The sequence below is a fragment of the Culex pipiens genome, chromosome 3 (genome assembly GCF_016801865.2).
Source record: "Culex pipiens pallens isolate TS chromosome 3, TS_CPP_V2, whole genome shotgun sequence".
In the NCBI taxonomy this organism is placed as follows: Eukaryota; Metazoa; Arthropoda; class Insecta; order Diptera; family Culicidae; genus Culex; species Culex pipiens.
In genome coordinates this window covers 61979737-61998262 of record NC_068939.1, presented here as the reverse complement: position 1 = coordinate 61998262, position 18526 = coordinate 61979737, and the positions used below count along the sequence as shown (strand labels likewise).

The window sequence follows — 18526 nt, the reverse complement described above, 5'->3', positions numbered from 1 at the left end:
TAGATTAAATTTTAAAAAGGTCATACTTGCATAGGAAACCATCACTCATAGGTTGTTTTAAAAATTTACTCTAGAATTCATGCACCAAATGAATCTACATATCGATGCCGGTGTGCTCTTTTGTACTAAGGGAGCGTTCTTTTATTACGTAACGCAGTAGGGGGGGAAGGGGGTCGGAGGCCGTGTTACGCTCCATACATTTTTTTTAAAATTTGTATGGAAATTTTGTTACGAGGGGGGGGGGGAGGGGGTCTAAAAGTCCGATTTTTCGCGTTACGTAATAAAAGAACGCTCCCTAAGCTTGCTGGGATTCCTATATCTAGATACACTCAAACCCCGATGGATTGACACCAACTGTTGTCAAACGAACGGGGTCACTTTTTAGTTTGACACCCCTTTTACACAGAGTTCACACTCACTACCAATCGTATGTTTTGATAGTGTGCGTGAGCGCCGTGTAAAAAGTGACATTTCGTCACTTTTTAGTTTGACTTTGACCAACAAACGGGGTACAAACTAAAAAAGTGTCAAACGAAAAAGTGACCAACCACCGGGGGTTGAGTGTAGTGCAAGAGAGCAAATGGGCATCGATTTGCTGGTTCATGAAAATGCCAATGATTTTTTTTCTAAAACATTTTTTTTTCTTCAAATTTACACGGCGCTTACGCACACTATCAAAACAAACGTTTGATAGTGTGTGTGAACTCCGTGTAAAAGGGGTGTCAAACTAAAAAGTGACCCCGTTAGTTTGACAACAGTTGGTGTCAAACCATCGGGGTTTTAAGTGTAGAAGTTTTCTGCGGCGGTGTTATAAATTCTGTAACATTCTTAATATTTAACGAATATTTTCGCACTGTTGGGCAAAGTTGTTCTCTGGAACACGAACTATGAGCTCTTGAGGTTTTTGAAAAGTGCAAAAATCGCTAACGGGCTCGAAAGAGGCAAAAACCAAAACGCACCGATTTTATGGTTTAAATCCCATTTATACTTCAAAGTCAAAGCGCCAGGTCCTGTCACAACCAATCAAGCACATATTTAGGATTCGGGCTCGGTACATCTAGCGGATCATGCTCTGAAATGACAGCATATTTCGACCATTTTGTTACATCCTAATAAGTGTACAAACCGAGGTACAAAAAAACTGTGGTAACCCCATGTTACCATCGGCGTACCCCTCGCCAGTGCGATGTTATTTGATACGAATTGTAAAACTTTGAATTACAGATCACTCCCACAGTGACCGTACGAAGCACAAGACACGCGTCTCCTTTTTCTCCTCCATCCGAACTCTTCTCTAACCTCTCGGGTTAGCTCAGTGGCGACGAGGAAAAGTAGAAGTTTTTGGGTTTTTTTTTCGCACAAGTTGGTACAGCGTGACGTTTTGTTGCTGGAGTAAGGACGTGCCGTTCCGGATTGCAGTTTTTTCAACGTTTTTATCGGAGTTTCATTCCCGGCGGAACGAGCATCAGCATCGGACGGAGGACGCGCATTTGACGGACTTCGCAGTTTAGAGTTTTTTTCTGGTGGAGTTTTTTCCCGCTTGGTTTTGCCAAGGAGGTGTCGTTTACGGGTGAAGTTGGTTTTTCCAGAAAACTGCGTAAGTAGAGTGCAAATTTGCTGCGTCTAGGAGGTCGCATTGTTGAGAATTGTGCGTGTGTTCATTCGCCATTTTCTTTGCCTAGCAAGCGAGGCATTTGGCGTCAGTATTCTTTTGTGTTGATTGATTTCACACATACTACCACACAACACTTAAGATACACACACTTTTAGTGGTGATACATTTTTGTGTCGCACAGGTTGTTGCATCATTGTAGCATCGTTGTTGCATCATTATTCAATTTGGTGTGCAATTGATTGCTGACAGTTTTGTTGCGTTTGATGTTGGCAACGTTTTAGTTTGACGAGTTTTTATTTTGAGAACGATTTCTTATCATTGTTTGTTTACGTTTTGTTTTATTTATTTTTTTATTATGTCAGATTCGAACTCAAAAATGCCGTTTAGTATCGAGCCATTCATCCCCGGCGCCGTTTCGTTTTTGCAATTCCTAGAGCAATTGGAATGGGTTTTCGAGCATCATAAAGTGACGAGTGATGAAGACAAAAGAACGTCGTTTATGGCGACGTGTAATCGCGAGGTTTATTCGGAGATTAAGCGTTTGTTCCCCGGTAAAGATCTTAAGAAGCTCACGTTTAAGGAAATTACGGAAGCGTTGCAAAAGCGTTACGACAAGTCGGTTGCTGGTTTTATTCAGCGATTCAACTTCTACAATCGTGTTCAAGGGTCAAACGAGTCGGCAGAGGATTTTATCTTGGACGTGAAGCAGCAAGCGGAGTTGTGTGATTTCGGCGACTTTAAGAACACAGCGATCCGCGACAAGCTGATTTGCGGGATGGCCGATTCCGTTTTGCAAGAATCGTTGTTTGATGAAGAAGATCTGTCCTTGTCCCGAGTTGAAAAGTTGATCCTGAATCGTGAAGCCAACAACGCGAGGAAGAAGATAATAGCTGGTGACAGACGTGCCAGTGTGTTGAATCGTCTTGGCAGACGTGACGGAGCACCTGCTTACAAGGGTCGGTCTCGTAGCAGAGGGCGCGATCTGCGAGGAAGGAGCAGGAGTCGTTCTGGTTCGTTTGACCGCAGGAAGCGTGATTCTAAAAAGCAGTTTTTCTGCACGTTTTGTCGTCGTAATGGCCATACCAGACCTTACTGCTACGATTTGCCTAAAAACAAGAAGTCAGTGAAGTTTGTTGACGAGCAGCCATCAGTGCAACAGTCATCAGATCAACCAAAGTCGTCGCGCAACAAGTTTGATCGGTCGGTTACTGACGATGAATGTGACATGCAATGCTTGAGCATCTCGTCAGTTAACAAAGTTAATGAGTCGTGTATCAGAAAAGTTTTTGTTGCAAGTTTGTTGATCTCGATGGAAGTTGACTGTGGTGCAGCTGTTTCTGTTGTTTGCTGGAGCACTTACAACAAGAAGTTTAGTCACATTCCTTTAGAAAAGTGCAACAAGAAGCTCGCGGTGATCAATGGCAGCAGTTTAAAGGTCGAGGGGCAACTCTCAGTTGTGGTTGAGCTTAACGATATACGTCAGAAAGTTTCTCTCATTGTTTTGAGAAGCTTCAACGAGTTTATCCCTTTGCTAGGACGAGATTGGCTGGACGTTTTCTTTCCGGGTTGGCGCAACACGTTTGGAGAGACCAGCAGGGTGAATCAGGTGGCAAATACGGCGGATCAAGTTTTAGCTGAGATTGAGAGTAAGTTTTCAAACGTTTTTGATAAATCTTTAGCTACGCCGATTAAAGGTTTTGAGGCAGATTTAGTCCTGAGAGATGATACACCGATTTTCAAACGGGCTTATGACGTTCCATTAAGGCTTAGAGATCAAGTTTATCAACATTTGGAAAGTTTGGAAAAAGATGGCGTCATAACTCCGGTTGACGCAAGTGAGTGGGCGTCTCCGGTGATCATTGTTGTCAAGAAGGATGGTGGTATTAGGATGGTGATTGACTGCAAAGTTTCGATCAATAAGGTCATCATTCCTAACACTTATCCACTTCCGTTGCCTCAGGATTTGTTTGCTTCTTTAGCTGGAGCTAAGTTGTTTTGCTCGCTGGATTTAACTGGAGCGTATACACAGTTGCTTTTGTCAAAGAAATCTAGAAAGTTGATGGTGATTAACACTATAAAGGGTTTGTTTTTGTACAATCGTTTGCCGCAAGGTGCTTCTTCAAGTGCAGCAATTTTTCAGAAGATCATGGAGCAAATTTTGAAGGGCATTGTTGGAGTTTATTGTTATTTAGACGATGTGTTGATAGCAGGCAAAGACTTTGAGGACTGTAAGAGTAAGCTTTACTTGGTTTTAGACCGTCTTTCTAAGGCCAATGTAAAAGTCAATTTTAAGAAATGCAAATGGTTTGTTTCAAGTTTGCTGTTTCTGGGACATGTGTTGACAAATGATGGTTTGTTGCCGTGTCCAGATAAGGTTGAGACGATTCGGAGAGCAAAAATTCCGAGTAATGTTTCAGAGCTTAAAGCATTTTTGGGGTTAGTAAATTACTACGGTAAGTTTATTCCCCATTTGTCTTCTCGCCTCAGTTGTTTGTATCGTTTATTAAAGAAAGACGTTAAGTTTGTTTGGACTGGTGATTGTAGTCGTGTGTTTGAAGATTGTAAACAAGCCTTGCTCACTTCAAAGATGTTGGAGTTGTTTGATCCTGAAAAGCCAGTTGTTGTTGTTACTGACGCTTGTAGTTACGGGTTAGGTGGAGTAATAGCGCATGAAATCAATGGTGAGGAAAGACCAATAAGCTTTACTTCGTTTAGTTTGACAGAAGCCCAGAAATCCTACCCAATTTTACACTTGGAGGCACTTGCTGTTGTTTGCACCATAAAAAAGTTTCATAAGTTTTTGTTTGGCAAAGAGTTTACTGTGTATACGGATCATAAACCTTTAGTTGGTATTTTCGGCAAGGAAGGCAGGAACAGTTTGTTTGTGACGCGTTTGCAGAGATATGTTTTGGAACTGAATATCTACAAGTTTGAAATAGTTTACAGACCGTCATCAAAAATGGGCAACGCAGATTTCTGCTCAAGATTTCCATTGCCAGAAGAAGTTCCACTTTCACTTCAGAACGAGTTTATTAAGACACTGAATGTTTACAACGAGTTTCCATTGGACCATATTTTGATTGCACAATGTGCCGTTCAAGAGTGTTCTGTTGTTTACATCACTTTTAACCGTGCCAAGTTCTTTTTAATTTTTTGATGTGATTTACTCACCAAATTTCGTTTAAACGTATCCTTATTGTTTCCTGAGTGCTGTTTTCACCCGCGCGTAGTGTTCGTTTCGCGAAAACAACCCGTTTTTTCGCGAGTCTCGTGCAATAAATCAGCAAATTTGCTGCCGCTGCTGGTGAAACCTAGCGTCACTTTCGGTACCTCCATACTTACCGGCTGGAATAACAATAACAATCCACGCTTCGGTAGTATCACCCATTGTAAGAACACAGACGGTGTACCCAATTCTGCTTACGCGCTTTACCCATTTCGAGAGGGCTTCCGAGGGGAACGACATATCCGCAATATGGGCTGCAAACAGTGTAACAAGAAGGTTTCTGATTCGGACCGCATCGTGTGTCGCGGTTTTTGCGAGTCGACCTTCCACATGATTTGCGTCAAAGTGGACGTCCCGGCACTCGACGTTATGGGGACGCACCCCAATAATTTCTTCTGGATGTGCGACGAGTGCAGTAAGCTGTTCTTGAGCAGTCATTTTCGTCACCTCGTCAAAGAAAACGGCGCAGGTCCCAAAGCGTTAGTCGAGTCAATGAAAACGGTGCAGAGCGATATCGCTAAACTTGCATCGACGGTTGCCGCGCTCAACGAAAAAGTCGAAGCGCAATCAACTTCTTCGTCTGACTGGCCTACCCTTGGCCAAAAGCGACAGCGGGACTCGAGCGCGGACCCACCTGGAAAGGCAAACATTCCGGCCGCATCCCGTGGAAAAAAGGCTATGACGTCTGTTCCCATCATCGCGGACGCTGAGCCCGACGATTTGTGGTACATTTGGCTGTCCAGTTTCCCACCAACTGTAACGGAAGACGACATCTGCACGATGGTGAAAGAGTGCCTCTCCGTCGACGAAGATGATCCCGTCGTGGTTAAGATGCTTGTGAAAAAAGGAGTCGACGTCGCCGAACTCTCTTCTATCACGTTCAAGGTTGGGGTAAGCCGGGACTACCGAGATTCATCTCTGGACGCGGACAACTGGCCTGCAGGATTGGCCTTCCGCGAGTTTATTGACTTCACCAGGCGACCAAGCGTTACCACCTCGGGGTTCGCGAAACGTCGAACGGATTAACGTCCGTCTTTTCGATCGACGTATCGCCCCGCATCTTGACAAGGTTTTTCGACTGCTGCCCTCTTCTTGACGATCAATACGCCATATTTGCTGACCCGGGACGCCCGAACATACGCATCATGGAAGACCCTGACTCTCCCGTCACAGTCGCGCCACCGCTCTGCTGCGACGTATCTCGTTCCGGACATCAAAGTCGTCCCGGCCCTGTGTACGGTTCCAGAGAAAGGGTCTTCCAAACGCCAAACGCAGGCAAGTACAATCCCGCTTTTCACAAACGTGACGTCTTCGACCCTGATGCCCGTTTGCTTTCTAGCGACGATCGGACGACGCCCGTACTTCGCGATCTACCGAGCTGCAGCTACCGCAACCCGTCACCAAGTAGGTGGCCGTCGGACACTGCTGACCCGGGACGCACGAACCCCCGCATGATGGAAGACCCCGACTCTCCCGTCACAGTCGCGCCACCGCTCTGCTGCGACGTATCTAGTTCCGGACATCAAAGTCGTCCCGGCCCTGTGTACGGTTCCAGAGAAAGGGTCTTCCAAATGCCAAACGCAGGCAAGTACAATCCCGCTTTTCACGAACGTGACTTCTTCGACCCTGATGCCCGCCTGCATTCTAGCGACAATCGGATGACGCCCGTACATCGCGATCTACCGAGCTGCAGCTACCGCAACCCGTCACCAAGTAGGTGGCCGACGGACACTGCTGACCCGGGACGCACGAACCTCCGCATCATGGAAGACCCCGACTCTTCCGTCACAGTCGCGCCACCGCTCTGCTGCGACGTATCTAGTTCCGGACATCTAAGTCGTCCCGGCCCTGTGTACGGCTTTAGAGAACGGGTCTTCCAAAATGCGCTCCCAGGCATGTATTCACGTTTTTCCGTTCAGTCGACGCTCCCTGATGCTTCACAACCTTCCAGCTCTCAGCAATCCTCCGACGCACCGCTCACCCACCCTCGCTCGTCAGCTAGGGTTTCCTCGAGGATTCAGCAATGTCATCTTTATTACCAAAATGCTGGTGGCATGAACGGTAACCTTGATGACTACCTTCACGCCAGCTCAGGAGAATGCTTCGACTTCATCGCCCTGACGGAAACTTGGCTGAAAGAGAACACGCTTTCGTCGCAGGTCTTCGGACCGGATTACGAAGTTATTCGCTGCAATCGTGGACCAAACAACAGCAGGAAAGCGGAAGGAGGAGGAGTCCTCGTCGCGGCACGCCGCTGTTTCAAGCCACGCCGGATTGTCCAAGACGCTTGGAAGGCAGTCGAGCAGGTCTGGGTGTCTCTGAAGCTGTCTGATCGTGTCCTTTTCCTCTGCGTGGTATACTTCCCCCCGGATCGCATTTACGATAAGGACCTGTATAAGATCCATCTCGATTCGGTAGCATCTATTGCAGAACGCACGCGCCCGATCGATGACATCGTTGTCGTAGGGGACTTCAACTTGCCGAAACTGACCTGGACACCTTCCCGTAACGGTTTCTTGTACCCGGATCCTGATCGCTCACAATTCCATCCCTGTGCGCGCGATCTTCTGGCCGGATATAACCTGGCCACTCTCCAGCAGATCAACCATATTGAGAACGAAGACGGTCGCCGTCTCGATCTTTGCTTTGTGAGCGCACAAGATTTCGCCCCAACGCTAATCGTTGCCCCGGCCCCGCTTGCTAAGATCGTCCATCGCCATCCCGCGCTCGTTGTCACCATCGACGGCTGTCACAGCTCTGTTGCTCGAGACCGACCGGACACCGTATGCTACAACTTCCGAGGAGCTGATTACGATGAAATGTCTCTGGCACTGCGCAACATCGACTGGGATAGTGTCTTGGACTCTGTCGACGTCGATGCCGCGGTCGATACATTCTCATCAATCCTGCGAGATCACATCGAACATTTCGTGCCTAAGGTCAGGAAGCGTAATTCCACTCACCTACCGTGGCAAACGCCGGAGCTTTGCAACCTCAAAACCCAGAAGCGAGCCGCTTTCAAGATCTTCTCCAGGTGTGGAACACTTTCCCTTCGCGAGTACTACTTGAGAATGAACAGCAAATACCAGCGTCTGAGTCGCAGTTGTATGGCAAGCTACCAGCGCAAGAAGCAGCGTGAGCTGAAGGCCAATCCGAAGAAGTTTTGGAAATTCGTCGACGAGAACCGCAAAGAATCTGGGCTGCCTTCGTCCATGCGATTGGCCAACGAGGAAGCTGAGAGCACTGCGGAAATCTGCAGGCTGTTCGCCAAAAAGTTTTCGAGTGTTTTTACAAACGAACATATCACCGACGACGAGATCCAAATTGCTGCCAACAGCGTTCCCCGTCGCGATCGATTTCTCCCCATGATTGACATAGATGACGACGCCATATCAGCTGCGATAACTAAACTGAAACATTCCAGCTCCCCTGGACCGGACGGAATTCCCTCGACACTGCTGAAGCGATGTTCGTCCGCGCTGGTATCGCCCCTCTTGCACCTGTTCCGGCTATCCCTCGCCTCCGGAAAGTTCCCGTGTGCATGGAAGCAGGCCTTCATGTTCCCCGTGCATAAAAAAGGCGATCGAAGGAACATCGAGAACTACAGAGGTATCTCGGCCCTCTGCGCTGCCTCGAAACTGTTCGAGTTGGTGGTGATTGGTCCAATATTTGCCCATTGCCGCCAGGAATTATCCAGCGATCAGCATGGATTCTTTCCAAAACGGTCCACTGCCACGAATCTGCTGTGCTTCATCGAGTTCGTTTTCGATAGCTTCGACAATCGCTCTCAAACTGACGCCGTTTATACAGATTTGTCGGCAGCTTTCGACAAGATTAACCACAGTATCGCTATCGCCAAACTCGAGAAGCTCGGATTCTGTGGCAGCCTGTTGACATGGTTCAGGTCGTATCTGTCGGGACGCACGCTGCGGGTGAAAATCGAGGACGCACTCTCCGAAAGTTTCGACGCTACCTCTGGAATCGGTCAAGGCAGCCACCTCGGTCCGTTGGTGTTCTTGTTCTATTTCAACGACGCCAACTTCACCCTGAGAGGACCTCATCTTTCCTACGCAGACGACCTCAAACTGTTCGCCAAGATCGACTGTCTCGAAGATGCCGAAGCCCTGCAACGCGAACTGGATAAGTTCGCTGATTGGTGTGAGGCGAATCACATGGTCCTAAATCCCGGTAAATGCCAGGTGATAACGTTTAGCCGGAAGCACTGTCCGATACTCTTCAACTACCATCTTGGCGACACACTAGTGGAAAGAGTTGATCACGTTAAGGATCTCGGTGTCATACTGGACGTTAAACTGACCTTCAAGCAACACGTGTCCTTCATAACTGCCAAAGCATCCCGTCAGCTCGGTCTGGTGATCCGTATGACACGCCACTTCACCGACATCCACTGCTTGAAAACGCTGTTCTGCTCGTTGGTCCGGTCCTCGCTCGAATATTGCTCGTCGGTTTGGACTCCACACTACAACAACGCCGTTTATCAGCTAGAGAGAATTCAACGCAGGTTTGTCCGATACGCCCTGAGACTGCTGCCCTGGAGAAATCCCCAGCAGCTGCCGCCATACGAAGACCGCTGCCAGCTCATGCATCTCGACACTCTCCAGCTGCGTCGTGACCTGGCCCGTGCGTTGACAGTTTCGGACGTTCTGACCGACAGGATCGATTGCCCCTCTCTTCGAGATAAGATCACCCTGACTGCACCTGCCCGCCAGCTACGCCACACGCCAATCATGCAGATCCCTTTCCGCCGTACCAATTACAGCGCCAACGGAGCCATCGTCGGACTGAAGCGAGCCTTCCATAAAGTGTCCTCTGTTTTTGACGTCAGTTTGTCCCGCGATGTGTTAAAGTCCAAGTTTTTATCAGTGTTAAGACGAATGTTCTAGTTTTAGTTTTAGTCTTAGTTTTTAAGTTCATTTGGGCAATAAGTGCCTGTTGAGAAATAAACAAACAAAAGAAACAAAAGAGGACAAGTTGTTGCAAAAGATCTTGAACTACATGAAGCATGGTTGGCCACAAAATTTGGATCGTTGTTTGGCAAATGTTTATGCTCAGCATCAGGATCTGGAGTTTGTTGATGGTTGTTTGTTGTATCAAGATCGTGTTGTTATTCCGTTTAGTTTGCAGAAACAGATTCTAAAGTTGTTGCATCGGAATCATTCTGGTATTACAAAGATTAAACAGTTGGCACGCCGGACAGTTTATTGGTTCGGTATGAACGGTGATATTGAAAGTTTTGTTAAATCTTGCCATGTTTGTTGCCAGATGAATGTTGTTCCGAAACAAGTTCCTCATTCTCCTTGGATTCCAACCACAAAGCCGTTTGCTAGAATTCATGCTGATTTCTTTCATTTTGATAAGAAAGTTTTTCTAGTTATTGTTGACAGTTTTTCAAAATGGATTGAAGTTGAGTACATGAAGTTTGGTACAGATGCTAGAATAGTAAAGTCAAAGTTTATCTGTTTCTTTGCTAGGTTTGGATTGCCAGATGTTGTCGTGACAGATGGTGGACCACCGTTTAATTCGAAGGATCTTATTGATTTCTTCGAAAAGAACAAAGTTGTTGTCATGAAGTCTCCACCGTACAATCCATCCAGCAATGGACAGGCAGAGCGCATGGTTAGACTAGCAAAAGATGGTTTGAAAAAGTTGTTGTTGGATCCAGAGATGAACAAGTTGACTACCGAGGATTTGGTTTCGTGTTTTCTGTTTAGCTATCGGAATACTTGTTTGGAAGATGGTTCTTCGTTTCCTTCCGAGAGGTTGTTTAATTATAAGCCAAAGACGCTGTTGGACTTGATCCATCCAAAGAATAGTTTTAGTAAACACTTGACGCCACGTGACGTGGAGAAAGATGTTGTTGTTGTTGGTGATCGTCATGTGAAGAATCGAAAGTTTGATTGGGTTGACCGTTTAAGTCCTGGTGATTCTGTTTACTTCAAAAATTTTAAACCTACAGAGATCAGGCGTTGGTTACTATCAAGTTTTATAAGACGTGTTTCTCCCAATACTTTCCAGGTTTCCCTGGGTGGTCGGACGTATCTCGCTCATCAAAATCAGCTGAAAGAAGCGCCGAAGGAGGACTATCAGCGGAAGGTCGTGGTCACGGCACGGAGCGAGCGTCGAGGTACTAAAAGGGGGAGAGAGCGGTACGGTGATGCTGCTTACGAGGATGGAGAGGACAGTTTTTACGGGTTTGCTGCGGATTCGTTCGTCTTCGCTGAAGATTCGAATGATGGTGTTGATGTCGACATGGAGGTTGACATGGAACGAGAAGGAGTTTCAAGGCTGTCGAGCGTTGATCGTGAATCGCAGATTCGCGACGATCCAGTCGAAGGAAGTTCCACACAAAGGCTCCCGGATTTTTCTGTCCCATCGATCGATAATCGTGCAGTAGTGCGTCGTTCGACGCGATCGAAACGTTACAAGAAAGATAAAGATTTCGTTTATTATTAGGTTTTTTTTCCTTTGTTGAATTGTTTAGTTTGTTTAAAGGTTTTTCCTAATAGCTAAGTTGTTTAACATTCTGAATTAGTTAAATAATGTTGATTATATTTAGTTGTTTACTTAAGGGTGAGAACTGTGGTAACCCCATGTTACCATCGGCGTACCCCTCGCCAGTGCGATGTTATTTGATACGAATTGTAAAACTTTGAATTACAGATCACTCCCACAGTTACCGTACGAAGCACAAGACACGCGTCTCCTTTTTCTCCTCCATCCGAACTCTTCTCTAACCTCTCGGGTTAGCTCAAAAACAACAAACCAAGGCTGCTTCTGTGGAGTCGATGGTCGGCGAATGGACTCGCAATCCATGGGTCGTCAGTTCGAATTCTGGAGTGAAAGGTTCCTTTGAGTAAAAGGAGGTTTGGGTGCTCTCCCGATTGAAGCCCTTCGGACCAGACATGCACCGGCACCAGGGCCCCGGCGAAGTGGCTGTTGTCGAATAAAGACCACAGTCCGGATCACCAAATCAGGAGCGGATTCTGTAGCCGGCTTCATGGCTGGAACATTGAGCATATTTTTAATTTAAGAACAAATCTTTATTAAACACAAAATCTCTTCTAAAAAACGTCATTTTAAACCGAATAGAAAATTTTCAACCACCATCGTCTGTGGCCATCTTACTAATGATGAAGAGTTTTCCCCAAACGCATTCAAAACCCAAAACTTTCGAATCTCACGTGGTTTTCACTTCGAAGTCAAGGGATAAGTCAAATGGGGCAAATCGAAGTGCAATCCATTTTAATCTAACGTGAACACCATATGAAAAAAGCGTGAAGGGTTTTGCTCTAGCGATCAGCTGGTTTCAAATGATTTTCACATGGATTTGACATGCAAAGCATGTTTTGGTCAAAGGAAAAGCATGTGAATTTATCGTGTTGATTTTTGGAGCGGTTCACGTGGAAAAACACATGAATTTGCTATTTTGGTTTCTTTCAGTGTATAGCGGCACTCAGCTTTGTTCTAGATGGAATTTTCTGCAGATGCATTTCTGCTCCTATGTTCGAGCAAAAAAACAGTCAAACCATCCACATTAACGACCCCCGGGTCTTTTGTGGTCTCTATTGCAAGTTTCTGCTCGAACCTAGGAGTCCGAAGGCTTGAATGGAGAGGGCACCCAAACCTCTTTCTACTCCAAGGAACCTTCCACCCCAGTGTTTGAACTGACGTCCTTTGGATTGCGAGTCCAACCGCCGCCAGCGATTCCACCGGAGTAGGCTTGGTTTGGTGTGTTGTTTGTACTTCTGGCATGGAAACAACTCCTACTCCTACCTGGAATGACTTAACGGCCTAACAACCAAGGCCGGGACCGACATTTTACTTCCTCATCCGATGGAAGGTTGCAGCAGATGGGAATCGAACCCAGAATCATCCGCTTACAAAGCGGACAGCGTAACCATTCGGCCACGCACTGCCACTGCCGCACTGCCGAGCAGAAACTGGAAATAAATGAAACAAAAGACCTGTTCTGTTTGTATCTTGTCACAATCTGCCATTGTGACAACTGGCCAATAGAGATTTAGCCAGAAGACGTTTTGTCACATGCAAATGCCCCCCGAATACTGCATAGATTTTTTATTTTAATTCGGGATTCCTTCAACAAACTGTAACTAAATTTATGGACAATACCACGACAATACACATAATGGTCAGCCAAACAAAATGTGTTTTTATTGTTAACATTGTGAGATTTTGTATCTTTTTTCCAAGGTCATGGTGGTCAAACGTTGAAACACGTTTTTCACAGAACATAAAAAAGTGACGTAAATATTTGTGATATTTGATGAAAAATAATAAACGATTTATTTTTTTATTTTTTGTGTTTTATGCTTTTATTAACCATTTATAGACTGCTCTTAGAAGCCATGCTAGACTAAGCTACTTTAAGTATCAGTTTTCAATTTCAAGTGATTTGTGTGTTGTTCCTTTCTTTTTTCTTTATGTGGAAGAGTTTTTTTTACTACTCTACCAATCTTTGCTAGACCTACTGTACTGGGATCTAAACTAAGCTGTTTCTCTTTTTATTCTCTCACAATGCTAATGAGTACTAACTACTTTTTATTAGATATATATGCATTAGTGAAAAGTCTATAAGTTAGATGAATATGCGCCAATCTTTTTGCACTCGTTTCGCGTGTATGTGTGTGTTTGTGTTGTATGTGTGAATCTTCTAACAAAACGACACACGTTTGGTCGTGCGCATCGCGTGTGTAACAACATAACTGGTTTAACAGAACAATAACTAATCACATGCCACTTTTAGCTAAAAAACAATCCATCATCATTATGATGCTTTTCTATCTACCTTAAACATTTCCACTTTCTGTATGGCATTTGCCGCGTGTCGCGTTTCCATCGTGCAGTAACTTTAACGTTCCATTGTATTAGTGTGTGTGTGTTTGCTACAATCAGCTTCCGATTGCCGCCGCTTGGCGGCAGCACTCCTCCTCACATGTAAATATCAAAATATAAATATATTGGACTCTTTGCTCTTGTTTGTTCTTCTTGCATCCCTGGCTGGTTCACTTTGTGGGTGTGTTTCCTGATTCGCAGTAAGCTTCTTCTATTGTTTTGGCTATTCTTTTTTCCCTACCATTTGCACCTTTTGTCGTTCCTTGTTATTTGTGTGTTTTCAACATAAGTAGGATTGTTTTAGTTGCGTGTGTTGTACAGAGGGGTTGTGTGTGTATGTGTGTGTTTGTTCTCTCCAATACACTCGTAAGTAATACTGATCACAGACTGTTGCACATTCATTCAAGGTTGATTATTAAGTTCCTTTTGTTTCTAACAATATATTTTTATACTTTCGTCTTACGTTTCTTTTAAGGGATCAAGAAATAAAAAGATTTAATCTACTCTAATGCGAATGGAACTAGTTTTTCTTAAGGATCTGAAAGTTATTCTCTCTTTCGAAAATTTATTCTAATGTGTGTCCTAATTTTGATCTTAGCTATCAAGTTGGAAAATAGATAATTTATTTTACAATTTATTGTGTGTTTTTCAATTGATGTGGTGTTATGTAAATTGCGTCACTATAATCAAAAGTATGCATAGAAAAATATATATCGTTTTGTGTGTGTACCTAACCAACAGTTAACAAAAAATATTAGTCACTTCATAGAAGTTTCGTCCAATTTTGTCTGTGTATAGTAAACAGTATAAGCTGCAGTAAAGACGACTTACCACGTTTGGAAACAATTTGTTACATTTTGAGTGACAAAAACACGTCCAACAGATGCAAGTTTGTGGGTGTGTGCTTTCTAAACTTAACAACAAACGGCAAATCAAAAAAACTTTTTCTTCCTAAACACAAAACTATCAAACTTGTAATAGTAATGCGAGCGTGCGCTTAGGCAGGAATTGGTGCTTGCTCGTAGAAATCGGGCTCGTCCTCGGCTCCCTCGTTCGGTTGGCTGCCGTCAAGCTGGAAAGATTTGAAGTTTTTTTTTTCAGAAATTAAATTAAAACATAAATAAATCCCAATTTTTGCGTTACGTAATAAACGAACGCTCCCACACGCCTTTTAGCGTGTAGCTCAGCATCTGTCAAACTTTTTCACTTTGCTGTAACACTCTCGAATCTGTATTGTTTGTTTAATTGCGCTTAAGGACCATTTAACTCAAAAGTCATTCGGGTCCGAACACTCTCGCATTAAACTTTGACGACCTGTGGTCTTTATTTCCACTGCCCGCTCCACCTTTTACAACCCCAACTTACCGCCCTCAACTCCAGCGGCGTAAAGATGCGCTCCATCTGCTTCCGAATGGGCACCATCATGATCAGGAAGAAGGGGAACGCCAGCGAGAAGGACGACGACTTGACGGTCCACAGCATGGCCAGCGCCAGCACCTGCACGAACGTGAACACGTGCATCTTCCAGGTGGGCACACGCCGTACGAACGGTACCTGCGGGTGGTGCTTCACCGGCATGAAGAACAGTCGCAACCTAGGAGTAGAAAAGTAAGGTTAGGGAAGGTTAGGTTTTCGGAGGCGTGTAATTACTCACCTGTCGAAGAACTGAACGCCACTCATCGAGGCGATACCCATGTACAGGAACACGCCAAACAGCACGGACATCGGGATGAGACGCAGAATCGGTGCCATCGTGACCGAGAGGCCCACCATCAGCGACACGAAGAAGCCGGAGATGCGCTGCTCCTTGACGTCGGTAATGTGGGGAGATTCACCGGGGGCGTGGGTTCTGAAACGAGCTGGTTTTGAAGAAATTTGGCGTGGGTATTGGGATGCAGTATGAACTTACTTGGACATGATCGTGACGGCGGACACGTGCGTGACGGAGCGGACAGTGGCGGCGCAGTGCCACGGCATGCCGAAGAAGCCGCAGACCGTGTTCAGGAAGCAGAGCAGTACGATGTCCATGTGCAGCCCGGAGCCCTTCTTGAGGCCACGTTCCGGCTTGTCGACGATCAGTTCAGAGATATGCGTCTCCATGAAGATCAGGATGTAAACGAGAAGGGCCGGAATGCCGGCGACGAAGGGCATCCAGCTGGGCAGACCGTCCATCGGGATGACCCAGCCGCGGCGGGACTCATCGCTGGGCGAGATTCCTTCCGGCACGCTGAGCTTTTCGGTGAAGACCTGCGGTAGCATGTAGTCGATACCCACGAAGATGGCGATCGAGATCGGCACGCCAAAGTCTCCGAGGGCACGGCGGGCGTTACGGCCCAAAAAGTGCGAGTTTCTGAACAGTCGAAGGTAGTAGGCAAGCGAGAACGTTCCGAGCGTAAGCAGCGTACAGAATAAGGCCGTGTTGGGTTGATTCTTTGGTCCAAGGGCATCTGCGGGAATGAGCAGGTTGTCGTCGTCGTTTAGGGTTGCAACTGCGGCGGTGGTGGCGTTGGAGATTGCCGTAAGGCTTTCCGCCAGCAGACCAACGGAAGAGTCGAGAGTTGAGTTGGTGTCAGGTTCGAGCAGCGGCTGCGGCATGACCGTCATGTTCTTGTAGCGGTACTCGGCTAGCAGAGGATTACGTCCGTAGACGTAGATCAGCTTCATGGCCGTTTCTACGATGTAAATTAGGGTGATCAACGCAGAGAAGATCTCCTGCGTGAAACGGGTGAACAAGCGTACATAGACGCTACCCTCGAAAGCAGATACCGTGAGCGCAATTATAGTCAACCACATGCCGATGTAGACTCGAACCGTCAGGAAGCTGTAGTTGTTGGCTATACAGAACTGGTTGAGCGCTTCGTCAAACAGTAGCAGCGGACCGGTAGTTCCGATGATGACCAAAGGTTGACCCGCAAGCGTATGGAAAATTAATCCCACAAACGCGCAGGACACCAACGTCTCGGAGATACCGATCAGGTTGTGGGTCTTGTCCGATGCCAAACCTCCAAACGTAATGGCCGTGGACAGTGCCGCAAAGTACATGAAGATCGTCGCGGCGAGCGTTTCCGCGTTCAACCCGTCCTTGATGTCACTCATGTACATCGGATATCTTCGCTTGATATCGTTGAACAGGCCACCCCACAGTCGGTTGGTCTTCTCCAGCGGGTTCTTCGGTGGCTTCTTGCCATCACCGTCCGATGCCGCCAGCAGCTTCTTCTCCTCCTCGCTGGTCATCAGCGGTTGCTTGCTCTTGATCTTCTCGTCGATCGCCTTCTTCTTTCTGTTCCGAATCATGTCACTCTTGGCCCTCAGCTCGTCAAACGGCAGCAAAGCCTGCCGTTCCCACTTGCCCGGTGGCAGCACGATCGAGTCGTCCAGGAACTCGTTGATCGCCGACAGCAGATCCTTCCGGTCGTCCGCTCGGTAAGCGATATCGTGGAAGTGCTCGTTCGACATCAGCGTGGCGATCGATCGGCCAACCTCGTGGTAGTCCAACTCGGCCGTTTTTGGTCCCAGCAGGATAAACAAAAACCGCACCGGAATCGGAACCTCCGTAATGCTCGGCATCGGGATTCCCTCGGCCAGCCGGACGAACGCGATCGTCGGCTGCTCGAGGAAGTCCACCGAACCGACCAGCACCGTGGTCGCTTCAGCTCCCTCCGGGATGCGCTTCAGGATCGACTCCTTCTGGATGCGCATCTTAATGTCCTCCTGCGACGAGGTGTACGTCTCCTCCTGCATGTTGATCTTGGTCTCACCATGGCCGTTGATCTCACTGGACGGCACAATTCGGGGCTTCTTGTCGTCGACGCTCTACAGGGGGCGAAAAAGAGTTTAACTTATTATCCCAGACCAAAACACGATGTCCAAGCGAAGGTTATTCAAAATAACATAAATTTAAGCGTTTAACATAAAACTGTTCTACAAACTAAAACAGTCAAAATTTGAACACCTAGAAGCGTACAGAGATAAAACACAGAACAGAACAAGCAAACGGAACGTGCTTGTCTATAGAGGATAAATAAAGAAGAGAGCATAAAATACAGAACAGCGGGCCAGAGAGTAACTCTCTCTCTCTCTCTTTTAATTTTTCATTCTACTCTCTCTTTGCTCAGGAGAGACTTAGAGAAAGGAGCGTTACTCTCTTGCTCACTATCTTGCTTCACCTTCCGATTAAGGCTGACCAACAAACAAAGACGATCATTTTTATTTCTGTTTAACGATTATAAGCGGCATTTTTCCTGTAATGTTTTGTCAGTAAACGTCATCTTTTAGACGATTCTTCCAGCGCAAAACACAATTTAATCCAACAACAGGTTGAGTCACAATGCGATTTGTTTGGCCACATTTTTAGTAACAACCTGCCTGTAATGATCCTGAAAAAAGAATCAGTTTCGAGTAGTGACGGCCCGAATCAACAGGTTAGCGACGCACGCCGACATTGATCATCGTTGAATTTGTAGATTACCTCGCTGAAACTGGCCCGCAGCCGATCAATGACATTGAACGTCGACGATCGTCTACTGAAATCGAACATCGAAGGCCTTCTGCTGAAATCGAATATCGAAGGCCTCCGGCTGAAGTCGAACGTCGAGGACCGTCGACTGTTTTCGCCGCTCTGCAAAAATTGGAAATTGTTTTTTCTTGGTTTTCGTTTGCGGTGAAACAGGTATTAAAGTTACACAGAAAATTCACGGAAATTTCTAGTTAGTCAAATTGGAACAAGTTTATAGCGCAGATACCTTGACGAATTCGAATTGAAAGATGTTTGTCCTTGATGAGGGATCATTTCGACAAAATAATTCGAAAAG

At 46.2% G+C, this 18526-nt stretch overlaps 3 protein-coding genes across 14 annotated transcripts in view; 2 read left to right on the top strand and 1 right to left on the bottom strand.

Moving 5' to 3' along the window:
* Positions 1 to 1148: 1148 nt before the first annotated feature.
* On the top strand, positions 1149 to 14201 carry LOC120431427 (uncharacterized protein K02A2.6-like). 3 transcript variants are annotated; one of them, XM_039596547.2, is made up of 3 exons: positions 1149 to 3050; positions 3151 to 4704; positions 9817 to 14201. In XM_039596547.2, exons 1-2 carry the CDS (start codon positions 1971 to 1973, stop codon positions 3214 to 3216), a joined length of 1146 nt encoding a protein of 381 aa, XP_039452481.1. In that variant the 5' UTR covers positions 1149 to 1970; the 3' UTR covers positions 3217 to 4704; positions 9817 to 14201. The 3 variants fall into 3 exon arrangements, with proteins under 3 accessions (XP_039452481.1, XP_052566993.1, XP_052566992.1); XM_052711033.1 differs by having other exon boundaries at positions 2484 to 3050; XM_052711032.1 differs by having other exon boundaries at positions 2484 to 4704.
* LOC120431429 (uncharacterized) lies at positions 5091 to 5867 on the top strand. The gene has a single exon (XM_039596550.1). The coding sequence runs from the start codon at positions 5091 to 5093 to the stop codon at positions 5865 to 5867; it is 777 nt and encodes a 258-aa protein (XP_039452484.1).
* Positions 13291 to 18526, bottom strand: part of LOC120431243 (anion exchange protein 2) — a 126779-nt gene continuing 121543 nt past the window's right edge. For 9 of the 10 annotated variants that reach the window (XM_052711023.1, XM_052711022.1, XM_052711030.1 and 6 more), the window contains 4 exons: positions 15625 to 17528; positions 15370 to 15564; positions 15081 to 15309; positions 13291 to 14787 (listed from right to left, as the gene is read on the bottom strand). In XM_052711023.1, coding sequence (XP_052566983.1) covers positions 14713 to 14787; positions 15081 to 15309; positions 15370 to 15564; positions 15625 to 17528 — 2403 coding nt within the window. In that variant the 3' untranslated portion in view covers positions 13291 to 14712. Of the gene's footprint in view, positions 14788 to 15080; positions 15310 to 15369; positions 15565 to 15624; positions 17529 to 18183; positions 18334 to 18526 lie in introns of all 10 variants that reach the window. The other variant, XM_052711028.1, reaches the window with a different exon arrangement.